This window comes from Nuphar pumila, chromosome 5 (genome assembly GCF_984573655.1).
Source record: "Nuphar pumila chromosome 5, dmNupPumi1.hap1.1, whole genome shotgun sequence".
In the NCBI taxonomy this organism is placed as follows: Eukaryota; Viridiplantae; Streptophyta; class Magnoliopsida; order Nymphaeales; family Nymphaeaceae; genus Nuphar; species Nuphar pumila.
In genome coordinates this window covers 102,325,862-102,339,000 of record NC_143253.1, presented here as the reverse complement: position 1 = coordinate 102,339,000, position 13,139 = coordinate 102,325,862, and the positions used below count along the sequence as shown (strand labels likewise).

The 13,139-nt window shown below is 36.9% G+C and overlaps 1 protein-coding gene across 1 annotated transcript; it reads right to left on the bottom strand.

Moving 5' to 3' along the window:
- Positions 1–1,788: 1,788 nt before the first annotated feature.
- Positions 1,789–11,721, bottom strand: LOC149837946 (histidinol-phosphate aminotransferase, chloroplastic-like). Its single transcript, XM_090007542.1, has 9 exons — positions 11,348–11,721; positions 7,928–8,011; positions 7,576–7,730; positions 7,370–7,467; positions 6,984–7,092; positions 6,608–6,765; positions 4,703–4,845; positions 4,472–4,612; positions 1,789–2,238 (listed from the first exon to the last, which is right to left on the bottom strand). The coding sequence occupies exons 1-9, from the start codon at positions 11,660–11,662 to the stop codon at positions 2,107–2,109; spliced, it is 1,335 nt and encodes a 444-aa protein (XP_089863668.1). The 5' UTR covers positions 11,663–11,721; the 3' UTR covers positions 1,789–2,106.
- Between the last annotated feature and the right edge of the window lie 1,418 nt (positions 11,722–13,139).

Below are 13,139 nucleotides of genomic sequence, written 5' to 3'. Positions count from 1 at the left end.
CCTTTGAGGTCCCCTCAAAAGGCCCCTTTGAGCCCCTCAGGGTCCCATTCATTTCAGTATATGACCCTTATCACTTGAGGGAAGAGTACAAGAGCTTGCAGATGTAGATTGCAATCACACATTAGTAACTCTGGGGTTCATCTAAAGCAAAAGCATCAAAAGAGACTAAAGCTCAAGCATCAAAGACCCTTTTTCTTTTATTTTTAGCTTAAGATTTATTTAATTCATTGGGTTTGTAATAAGGCAACTTAATTATTTATTATTTGTTTAAGGCCTCCGCAGAGGGCCGCACTCTTAGTTAATTAATTCTTTTATTTTTTAAGGAAATAAAGAGTAGATTAGTTTTCTGTAGAATACAAAGTGTTTCTCTCGTTCCTTGAGATCAACCCGGACTCCACCACTCATGCGAGCCGGTTTTTAGTATTTTGTGTCTAGCTTTCACAAAATATTTTTATAAAAAATATATCTTTAAAAATTTATTTCATAAAACTCACACCATAACCCACCATATCCAACAAAATAAGGTTATCTAAGAGGTTCTGCCCAGAAATCAGTTATTCTACCTTGGGTATATATGTTCGATTGATAGAGCTACCGCTCGATGGTATGATAACTTCAAGAATGTATCCTAGTGGAATCGGTATAACATTAATCAAGTTTGCAAATCATGCAAACACAAAAGAATGTGTAGCGCTAGTGTCAAAAAGAACTTTAGCATCGAACTTTGAAATAGAGATTGTACCTTTGATGACATTTGCGTCCTGTTGCAACTCCTCTACAGAAGTTGCGAAGATGTAGCTTGTGGCTCTCCTTTGTCCCTGTGCCTAGGATTGTTGAGGTCGTTACTGCCCTCGAGGTGTAGATGTCGCTCCCTCTTGAGGTGGCTTCTTAGGGCAGTCATTGATAAAATGCCCTATCTCACCACATCTTATGCACGCTCTCCTTGCTTTATAGCATATTCCAGAGTGGATCTTCTTGCAGTACTGACATACTCCAGGTGTCTGTTGTGGTCGAGTACCACCCTGCTGCACCTTGACCTTCTTTGCAGGTGACACTCTACTGGTTTCTGCGATAGGTTTAGAGGCTTTGTTTTTATTGTCATTCGATATGTCAAACCGTCTGAGCTCAATCTTTCTAAAAGAATTTCAGTCGTCACGTGACACAAAAATTATCATTACTATTTATTTGGGGTTGTCTTTGAGAAATAAAAAACAAAATTTTAATTTTTTCACCTGAAATACTGTGGCCATCAGAATGGCCTAGTTAAGATTTTGAGGCCGATTGGTAAGCACAATTGTCCTCAGTCTATCGCGCAGCCTGTGCACATACTTCTTGACCTGTGCTTCATTAGTGGTGTAGGTGTGTGGGCAATACTTCTCCAAGTATCAAAATCGTGTGGTGTATTCTGCCACCTTCATCGAGCCCTAATGGAGATCCAGGAACTCCTGCATTTTGCAATATCGAGTGTACTACTGTGGAAAGTAAGTGTCCAAAAACATCTCTAAAAAGTCATCTCAGGAGAGTAAGCGTCGCTTGTCTGGTTTATAACACACCTCGTGTGTCGTCTCCCACCAACTCTTGGCATCACCCTAGAACCGGTAGGTAGCAAAAGAGACCCGCCTCTCAGCGAGAACTTCGAGAATCTCAAAGATCTCGCCGATAGCACGGATCCACACCTCTACTACGCCATGGTCCTCATTCACAATGAAGGCTAGAGGACTCAACTCCATGAAGCGTTTGTAAAATGTTCCATGGGTCACAGTAGCAGGCAATGCTGCAGTCATCTGGCTGATAACTAACGTCATTGTCATTAACTCCATTACCAGCAAAGTTCTAACAAGTGGTTGTCAAAGTCACGAGGGTATTATCATCAAACATTCCTGAAGTACCCCCACAATCATGAGAGTCAAAAGAGAAGACAACCAGAATATATCATACAAAGCAAATGTGTTGCCAATCAGTATCAAATTTAGAAAATCTAACAATCATCCCTGTAGCTCTTGCTTGCACACAGCAATCAATCGTTTGGCTCTTTATTATCCTAACTTGCATCTTAGTAAGGAGCTGCATGCAACCTCACATAATGTTCCAAACGTAAGAATGCAGTCAACTCAAGAGGTGGAGACACTTCATAAGGATGTCCGTGTGTTCAGGCTTTCCAACAGAAACGCGCACATAACCTTGCAACTCTTTATTATTATAGTGCCGTATCATCACACCCATTTTGACAAGGTCTTCCTGAAATTAAAGTATTAGTGAGACCAGTTATATATGAAATGTGAAATAGAGGTACACCTATGTTACTGGTTCTAAAGAACTAAACTATCTACTTAGTTTGATACAGATCCATACTCAAGGCATTCTTTGGTTAGATGAAAAAAAACACAACGAAACGTTATGCATGTCTGTGTGGAGAGAGAGAGATGTTGATGAACACCAAAATTAGAGTAACTTTACTTCAGCAATGGCATAAAGTCAGAACAATCTATCTTCAAAGCATTGAAACGAAACACCTTCCTGACTGATCTTTTGAATAGCAATACGTGTTGCCCAAGTCAGCAAGGAATCATCACCAACAATTAATTTCAGTTACTGTACATGTAGCAGAAAGCAGATAGTGTGTGTGTGCACAAGCTATGCTGGTCAGAAGGTAGGGCGCTTGAAAAGATACTTGGGGATATAGACAGATCTACTAATGTATTTACTGAATCCTTGAGAAAAGATTTAATTCGGTTGATAAACAACCACTTTGAAGGTCATGATAAAGATCGTTTAATAGATCATGGATAATCAATATTATATATTGGTTTACCAACATTCTCATTTATCTTGTTTTGAAATCAATGTAACAACTTCCTATCCAAAAGCCTTCCCCATCTTGCTGCTGTGGACCATAATCACACTTGGAAGGATAAACTGCCGCACAGGTGCCCAGATGAGATAGAATTCCAACTATCCATGTATTTTTTTGTATCGTACAGACTATATCCAGTTGCTCAACAAAGTTGCGATGATATTCCCCCATGTCTTGTGGGGAGAAGAGCTTGACACATTTGGTTGGATCAATGAGGATAGTTCAAGGAGAGCTGAATTCTTCCTGTTCTATAGCTATCACATGGTTGCTGGTGGCCCAGTTCTTATAGATTTGGTGGGAGGTGAAGCTGCAATAAGTTTTGAAAGCACAGAACCAACCCATTCACTTCACACGGTTTTGAGTGTCCTCAGAGGTGTCTGTTGAGCGGGTGTCCTGATACAATTATTTTCTCTTATATAATCTTTATGTTTCTCATATACTTTTCTATCTTCAGTCAAAGGAATGCTACTGTTTCCTCTTATATAATCTTTATGTTTCTCATACATATATATCAACTTTTTTGTACAATATATATGTATAACATATGTAATATAATATATATTACTTTTTGCATTTGAATATAATTTGAATTCTAAAAATATATTTTTTGGTTCCTTAGATGGCCAACTAATCCATCCTAAGTGTCAGATATGCCTCGTAGGCATTTATTGCCTAGTCAATTCTCAAGTCATAGGGATTTCAAACAATGCCTTTCACTAATTATTTTATCATTTCATTCATTCTTACTCCTAAGATATTCAAGACTTATTTATATTTGAGGATTGTGGACTGTCACACAACTTAATGCCCTCTTTGTATTGTATCATCTTCATGTGAAATTGGTTGAATCAGGTTTTGGAGTGCTAAGGACCATAAGACCTGGAAAACTCAGCCTCAATACTTGGACCCACCTAAAGCCAAAGGCAGCAAAGCCAATTGCACAAAAGCTGAGTTTAGTGAACTCTTCATTATTAGTTATATCTTGTTAACCACATAAATGAAATTACCATTCTTAGAGGATCCATCTAATTAAGAGGCATTAGAATAATCTACTAGCAAAACCACAACCATATTCAACATGAACCACTCCAACATCTTATAAAGGTTGACTTGCGTACAAGCCTACAAAAACTGAAAGGAAAAAGGAAAGGCTAAAAAACAGGGGGAGCAAGATGAATGATTAAACAGAAAAAAAAACAATAAAGCGGTAAAAACGTGAGAGAAAAAGGACGTAGAGAAGGAAGAAGAAAATAAGGAAAGAAGACCAAAAAGGAGAGAATATGAGAGAAAAGCGAAAAAGCAACGTACATGCAAAAATAATTGGAAGAGAATATTGCCAATGTCTTTTATTTTATTTTTTATTGGAATTGAAAGGTATGATGAATGTAGGCAGCCAGCAATAACCAAACTAAGCACTTCAAACTGGCAGTTTTCCATGGTGATTCACAGAAGCTAACCCATAGAAAAAAACAAGCATTCTTTAAACTGCAGATAACTTTATAAGAAACTCAAACATATTTGCAACAAGAGCTTCAAAAAAAAGGCAATGACTTAAAAACAATGGCTACCATTTATTCGCGAATCACTTCTTCCAGAAAAAAGAAAACAAAATAATACCTTGAGTTTTTTGGCATCCTTTCCTCCAGTCACTTCACAAAGAATAAAATTAGCATAGCTTGTATATGGCTTCAGAAAAGGCACTTCATGCAGAAGTTTATATAGTCGCTCTCTCTCTGTTACCAATGCTTGTTTCACCTTCTGCAATAACGAACATGATAGATATGGTCATTTTAAGTTATAATCCTTAATCCATCATATATATTTGATCGTGAAACTAAAAAATAACACCTCTAGGTAACCAGGGTTACTTAACGCTGCACAGGCAGCAACTTCAGCAGCCACAGAAACATTATATGGTTGTTTTGCACGTCGAATGTATTCAATAATAGAAAGAGGGAATGCTCCATAACCCACTCGAAGCCCAGCTAGACCTGCTCCAAAATCAGTTCATAAGTCATAACAGATGCAGCATTTATCCTTCTGTCATGTTCCTGACCAGACAAGCCAAGAAAGCCAGTTGCAACAATTCAGCATCATAAACCTAACTTTAACAGGATGAGAGACTGCTGGAAGGAAGCTTCAATGCAAGTACAAGTACAAAGCCACTATGGGCAAAACACAAGCCACTAATGGGCACACTTCACAAATATCACTCAAGAGAGCACACACATAAAAAAATATAATCTTTATTCACTTGAGAAGTGCTTAAGAGAAGCATACTTACAAAGGAGACAAAATGTCCCTTAAATAGACCACATACAAAGGCTCAAAGAGGGGCCAATATAGTTGTTGGGAGCTCCCAACGGCTAAAAATATAGTTGTTGGAGAGCTCCCAACAGCTATATGGTCTAAAGATGCCCAAACATAAACAATAAAAGACAAAAAAGGAAAAAAAAAGTAAAAAAAATTACAAATCTGCCCCTAATGGGGGCCTATTACAACAATATAAAAAAACCAAAATGCCCCTAGAAGGCATAACCTATTACAAACATATACATGTATGTATATATATATATGTATATACATGTACATACATGTAGACATGATATACATACTATTATATATAGGATAAATATTGGCTACTAATGAAGGAAAGGAACTAATGAGTAGAAATCACACTTTTCTTAAAAAAATTCCAATTTTTTGTAGGTCAAATGTTACGGATGTGATCTACATGGTTCATTTAGTAGGAAACTTGTTTTGAATCATGTGATTATGATAAGTAATTAGGTTTTTAATCATTAGTAGCAAATATTTTCCCATATATATATATATATATATAACAACTGCAAGTCTCAACATCAAATATATAAAACAATATAAATTGTATCAATCAGAAATTTCACATATAATATTGAATCCACAGTCCTTTTGAATTTGATACATTCTCCTCCTCCTTCCCTTAGGTCATGCATTAATATGAATCATACAAGTGCTTTAGATAGTGATATATCAAGCTATTAATCCATTTACAGCTTGAGGAAGGCTGTTAAGATGCGTTTATTATATTTATTAATGCCATATTTATGTAATCCAATTTGTTGTATTCTGTATTGACGTGAAGGGAATTTTTATCCATTTTCCTAAATTAGACTTATCTGTGGTATAGTTTTGCAACATTTCACAAATTTTATATAAAATTAAGGACTCTAAGCACAACTCTAGATTGAGAATCATGCAGGTTAAGAATTGCTAATGGTTTCTTCTCCTTTCTTCATCTTCTACAATATTAATCAAAATGAATAGTAGCAGGCGCCCTTATTTTCTGATGTCTTTCCCTAGCAGCAAGTATGTGTGTGTGCGTGTATTACATGATAATATGACACTAAGAAATTTACAGAAAAAAGTAGCATGCGTGTATTACATGATAATATGACACTAAGAAATTTACAGAAAAAAGTAGCATGATAGATCATTAAAGGAACAGCAGAATAGCAAGCAGAACAAAAAAAATGGTCATGAAAAGCAAAACCCCCAGTAAAAGATTTAAGGAAATGCTGCTACAAAAATCAGAAACAAAATTTCAGTGGTTAAAGGAAGAGTAGTTGCTGATCTTAACAAAAAGAAGTGATGGTTAGCATTTGAAAATATTATAGGCAATCTATGACAATTAAAATCTAGAATAAATTGAGAATAGAAAGCAAAGGCCTCAATTCTTTAGAAGCAATACACAATCATGCTATTTCAAATTACCAGCTCTTTTGCTAAACGTCCGAAGTACAATTAGATTTTCATATTCCTTTACCCATGCCATTCTGGACTCCTTCCCAGAGAATTCAATGTAAGCCTCATCCAACACGACCAGTACAGCGAGATTGAGAATACATTTGAGATCTTTGTCACTAATAATGCTGCTTGGAAGGAAAAAAATCAAAACATTGTGAATACTACACGAATAACATCAATAAGGAATGCCAACAGTAAAATTTTCCTGGTGTTATCAAAGATGCCTAGTTGGAAAGTAGGAAGTATGATATCAGGATTATCAGCGTTACTCCATCAAGAACACACAGACTTGTTCTTGCCATTGGAAAAGGTTGCAATAAGATGGAAAATTGGATATGCTCACCTGCCGTCAGGATTGTTTGGTGAAGTTAGGAATATGCATTTGGGCTTCTCCTGCTCCACAACATCGATAATGTGGGAAACGTTCAGGCTGAAATCTGGCTTCCTTGGTACTGAACAGGAGTTATCAAGTTAGATGCAAGTAAAAAAGCAACTCAGAAGAGCAGTAACATGTTGACCTAGGAAAATAAATAGATTAACCTTCTACAAAGAGGGCGAAAAATAAACTAATAGAAACTAACACAAAGAACATGGGTAACAGAAAGACTGCTGAATATCAGTGTTCCCAACATTTTGATAATCTTGCTCAATTTAATTATCCCCAAAATGTGATGTTAAACAAAAGCAGATAATTAGAAAAACTCGAAGAACAGAAGATGATTGTCTTACCCTTTATCACAAGTGCCCCATTCACTGCAGCATCAAATTCATACATGGTAAATGTTGGAGGACAGTCAACAATTTTTTCGCCAGGATCAAGCACACAACTGCTTTATCATAATGATGGGAAAAAATGCAAATCCATGAGATGAGATGCTAGCGGGTAGCATTTTCCAAGAAATTAAAAAATCCACCCATAGAATGTTGCATCATACCGCATAATTAGATCAATTAGCTCATCTGCACCACAGCCTGCAAGTACATAAGCAGCATCAAGACCTGAATCTTCAGAAAGGGCAGCACATAAACGACGGCTCTCAGGATCAGGGTAAATATATGGGAACTTCAATGTGGCCAAAGCTTCAACCACCTAAGAGAAGTTTGCTTTACACAAAGCCATCAGTTTTTGAAATTGATGGAAAGACAAATCCATGAGAAATTTTTATACATTGAAAAAACAGTTATATATGAGTCATTTGTTTGTATAACATTTAACTTAGAAGACCTAACAACTTTATTATTCAAAATGAATAAAAGATGGGAATGAAAAAGGAAGATTTAGCTTACCTCAGGAGGTGGACCATAGGGGTTTTCATTTGCATCAAGTTTAACAATATCCTCCGGCTTCCTCCCAAGATGAGATGATAACACCTACGGATCGAATGAAAAGAAAAATCCAAAGTGAATATGATGAACACTGGTGTGAAATTTAGGTTCAAGCAATAGGATTTAAAGAATAGCAATGAAGAATTCTAAATGCATGAAAAGAGAGAAAGAAAGGCAATGACCAGTGTTGTGAAAAGCGTTGAGGCGTAGCGAGGCGCTCCACCAAAAACCGAGGCGAGGCGTAAGCCTCGAGGCGTAAAGCGTAAGCCTCAAATTTTTTTTTTTGAAAACTTAAAAAATATTATAAAAAATATTATAAAAAAATATCTAAAAATACAAATAAATAAAGAAATGCTTTATTGATTAAATAACAATAAAAAATAGAAAATCTCAAATAAGTACTAAAAAATATGAGATTAACATATAAAAGTAACTAAAAAACTGATTACATAACTCAAAAATATATGAGATTAACCAAAAAATGTTAAAATATACTAATAAACTGATTACATAACTGAAATAACTGGAAAATATATGAGATTAACCTACAAAAGTTAAAATCTATGAGATTATTCTAAAAAATATGCGATTAACATATAAAAGTAACTAAAAAACTGACTACATAACTGAAAAATATATGAGATTAACCAATAAAAGTTAAAATATATTAAGAAACTGATGAGTTGTGGAGCCCGATTCATAGTTTTTTCCCTTACAGAAGGGGGGTCCGGGGGTTCCCCCCGGCGCGGGTCCCGCCTCACTGCAAGCTGCATATTTTTTCACCAGTTCTTTATTACAACCAGCAGAGAACATTTGTTGAACTTATGCCATGATATATTGTCATTCAGACAATGTCTGCCTTATCATTTAAGTTTAAATGCATGTGCTCAAGAACCCTATTTGACAGTAGTTTCCTATATATATATATATATATATATATATATATATATATATATATATATATATATATTTATATATATATTTATATATATATATATATATTTATATATATATATGCACAATTATCCTATATTTTATAAAATGCTCTAGATATGAAGTTAGATTATCAATTACAAGCTAAAATTCTGAAGCATGTCAAACGTATATAGTTAACTAACAAATATCAACAAGTATATAGTTACACTGCTATTGCCAAGCATAGACCATACAACGATCGGATCATAAGATGGATAAATTGGGTCGACCTACATAAAAACCTGGTTGAGCACATGCATTTTGGTCCATTTTTGGATTTATTTATTTTGTTTTAAATTTGCCCATTTGAAATGGGCTGCTGAATTTTAAAAAAAAATCTTAGGGGGGGCGCTGCCCTCCTATAACCCCCCGCCAGGGGCGCCCCCCCTGGACCCCCGCCCGCTGACCGCGCAGCAGGATCCGCGCCGGGGGGAACCCCCGGACCCCCCTTCTGTAAGGGGAAAAACTATGAATCGGGCTCCACAACTCATCAGTTTCTTAATATATTTTAACTTTTATTGGTTAATCTCATATATTTTTCAGTTATGTAGTCAGTTTTTTAGTTACTTTTATATGTTAATCGCATATTTTTTAGAATAATCTCATAGATTTTAACTTTTGTAGGTTAATCTCATATATTTTCCAGTTATTTCAGTTATGTAATCAGTTTATTAGTATATTTTAACATTTTTTGGTTAATCTCATATATTTTTGAGTTATGTAATCAGTTTTTTAGTTACTTTTATATGTTAATCTCATATTTTTTAGTACTTATTTGAGATTTTCTATTTTTTATTGTTATTTAATCAATAAAGCATTTCTTTATTTATTTGTATTTTTAGATATTTTTTAAGTTTTCAAAAAAAAAAATTGAGGCTTACGCTTTACGCCTCGCCTCGGTTTTTGGTGGAGCGCCTCGCTACGCCTCAACGCTTTTCACAACACTGGCTAATGATTTCATATTAATGTAGGTATGAATATAGCAATTGTAATACAATAAAGCTGCATATAAGATACATAAAAGCTACCGAGTTGCAGTGCAAAAAGTAATAAAAATTAGGCTGATAAACTATTTATCCTCTGTTCAAAAAATCAGCAATTTGATGTTTTGATGAGATGTAGCTATATTACGAAACAAAGAACAAAGAACTGCAATTAAGAGAGAGAACAACAGTCCAACATGCATATAGAAAAACACATCAAACTAGATATAGTAATTCCAAAAAATAAAAGGAACTTTTTTTGCAATCAAAACAACAAGACTAAAGTCAAAAGTCATGTGTATTTATATTCTATATACTATATAAATCCATACATTTATTTGAGATGAACAAGAGAAAAAGAGGGGCCTGTGGCTGCACTAGACAAAATCACCACACTACAAATAGTGAGGAACTAGAATTCCAATATATATGAGGAATTGAATTCCTCAACTTGGGAATTATAATTCCAATGAAAATAAAAACTCAGCCATGGGAATTGGGATTCCCACCTCATAGTAGCGCTTCCGGACTCAAAATAAAATCAATAAAAGAAAGTTTCTAAGTACATGAGTTTTGATTAGTAGCTCACGATACCAGAGTGACTCAAATATCTGAAGTTTGCTAAACAAAACGCCCCAATTCCATGTTTTAGATTCCAATCAAGATAGGTGAGAAGTCAAAATCCTGGTCTTTGTAGAGGAACTCCAGAATATCCAATACACAAGTTCAGGAATTAAGCAGCAAAGGAAGAGCCAATTTCATTGGAATTCTGCTTCTCGAAACATGCCTGACAAATTCGTAGCTAGTTGAAATTTTTCATGGGGCAAACGGAAGCGTTCAATTAGTGATAAAGTACAACTCTAGAATAGTTTGTTTCCACATTCAAGTCCAAGGAATAGAAGAACATGTGTGTTTCAAAGTTACTTGATCTCTTAAAAACGCAAAAAAATGGCAAATGATGCTTCTTTCTCTTTCCCAGTGAACGGTTCTCTTAACCGTCACTCTGTCAAGTATCCGATTTCGGGGATCACAAGAACTTCAAAAAGATGTCGAGCATTTCTTATTGAGTAAGAACAGCAAATTACACCGAGCATTTCTTATTGAGTAAGAGCAGCAAATTACACCGAGCACTTCTTATTGAGCGGAAAAAGGGGACAAATTTCAAGGAATGCTGTTGTTTCAAGAAAAAGGCCAAGACCATCTCCTTTTCCCCATCTCAATACATTCTTATGAATAAAAAACACTGCAGGGAACCAAAAACTCTGCTAATTTGGAGCCAGAGAACAAAATAGAGTAAACCCAAACGCTGCTTCGGAGCCGAGCGGAGTTTATCAACGGGGGGGAACAAGCAAGAACAACAGCAGAAACCGCAAAAACGCCGAGGAGGAAACCGATACGAAGGAGAAGAAAGCAAAGAATGTACCTCAAATGGAAGTATGGACTGGTAAGGGGAAAGCCTCTTGAGGTGGGGGCGGATGAAGGAGTCCCCACTCACCCCAATCCTCTTCCCCTCCTCATCCTTGAGAGGAATCGTAGACGAAGACGGAGACGGAGACGCCGCGCAGTTCGGTCTCGTTCGATCTGTGGTTCGTGACGACGACGACGACGGAGGGGGCATTGCCCAAGAGATCTTGCAAGGAGCTCCTGAGGAGCGCCGCCGTTCGCCGGGGAGGGAGGAAGAAGGAGAGGCTTCACGGACAGAAGAGGCGGCGCCGAAGAAGACGCCCAGCGCTTCCATGAGCCTCGGCGGCGGAGGACGAGGAGACCGGAGCAGTTGGGAGCTGCAGCATCTAAGAAACCGAGCCGGCCGTTGGGTTAAAGCGTGAACCGGTCGCAGCTAAATACTATTCGATTCGGTCTTCGGACCGGCTGGCTCACCCGGTTCGTAAGGAAACATTCTGACCCGTGTGATCCGGGACGGTTCAGCCGTGTAGATAGGCTCTAGATCAGGTGATATGGCAGATGACCAAGCATGGGCGTTTTGGCATCGTCACCGTGCATTGTGGTGATCAACGGCCATCGTTGTTAATAACATCATGCACGCTGGGCCTCGCGGCTAGGGCTGGAAAACAAAGCCGGCTCATGTTGGGCTCGTAAAGAGCACGTTCAAACCCTTAAAATAGGCTCGGCAAACTGAATATGAACAATAGATACTCATCTCGGCTCGGTTGGTATAAGCTCGTTAGGTAGGAAAAAATTATTTTTTAGTTATATTTTACATGTATTTTTTTGTAATACTATCTCTTTCAACTAAAAAATAATGTATTTTTTCCCATAAACAAGCGAGCTTGAACTCGGTTCATTTTACTCAGGCCGGTTATGAGCTCAAACTCGGCTTGGCTGCCCGCAAGCATGAGCGAAGCTTAAACACTTCAAGCTCGTCTTCTAAAGCTAATTTACCAGCACTACTTGCTACATGCACAAGGAATGAGGGATAGAATCGATGGACGATGAGTGTTAAAAACACTTGTTTTCCCAGCAATCTTGAGCGCATGTTTGTGTGCCATGGAAAACTTGAGTTTTCCGCAGAAATGCACAAAAAACAGAGCATTTCTGCAGGGCCTCCGATGGCAACACAAACACAGCACCCGCTTTTCACAAGGAAAGTAGGTGCCGTTTTAATTATTCCCCCATCCACCACGGCATCAAGCTTTCTGTCAAGTTTTCCCGCTGCTCATTTAAGTTTACAGATACGGGGGATGGATCAGACTTCGATGCAGCAGATCTACATAGAAACTCCTGCATTATACAAACACACCCTAAAAACTGGTGGTTTCTGCCGTTTAAAAGGAAAAAAAAAAAACTGAATAACTTGAATAAAGATGGGTTTTTGTTTATTAAAAAAAAAAGTATGGATGATCAATGATTTGGCATATCACCTGATCTGCCATTGTTACTTAAACAGTAAAGGGGGCATTTGACTTACACTAAAAAAGGTGTTTGGATGACAAAATCTTTAAAATGGTATTTCAAACTTAAATGAAAAATTGTTAAAAAAAAAGACTCTTAACCTACCAATGTTGGAGAAAAGATGAGGGAAGCAATGGAAGTAAAGATGAAAATAAAGGTTAAGAGGACATCAACCTCTCAAACAACAGAGCCATATTTGTCAGCTCTCTTCCTTTTTTTGCCTTCTTCCTCACACACCATGGTGTCATGAACTTCTCAAAGGTCACAACTTATTGTGAAACGTGACATTGGGGGTCTATGTGAGA

Coding starts and splice junctions, on each gene's coding strand:
- LOC149837946 (XM_090007542.1), bottom strand. CDS start 11,662: ATGGAAGCGCTGGGCGTCTTCTTCGGCGCCGCCTCTTCTGTCCGTGAA. Junction 6,766..6,983: donor CCAAACAATCCTGACGGCAG/GTGAGCATATCC, acceptor CCTTCCAAGCAG/CATTATTAGTGACAAAGATC. Junction 4,613..4,702: donor GTAACCCTGGTTACCTAGAG/GTGTTATTTTTT, acceptor TCGTTATTGCAG/AAGGTGAAACAAGCATTGGT.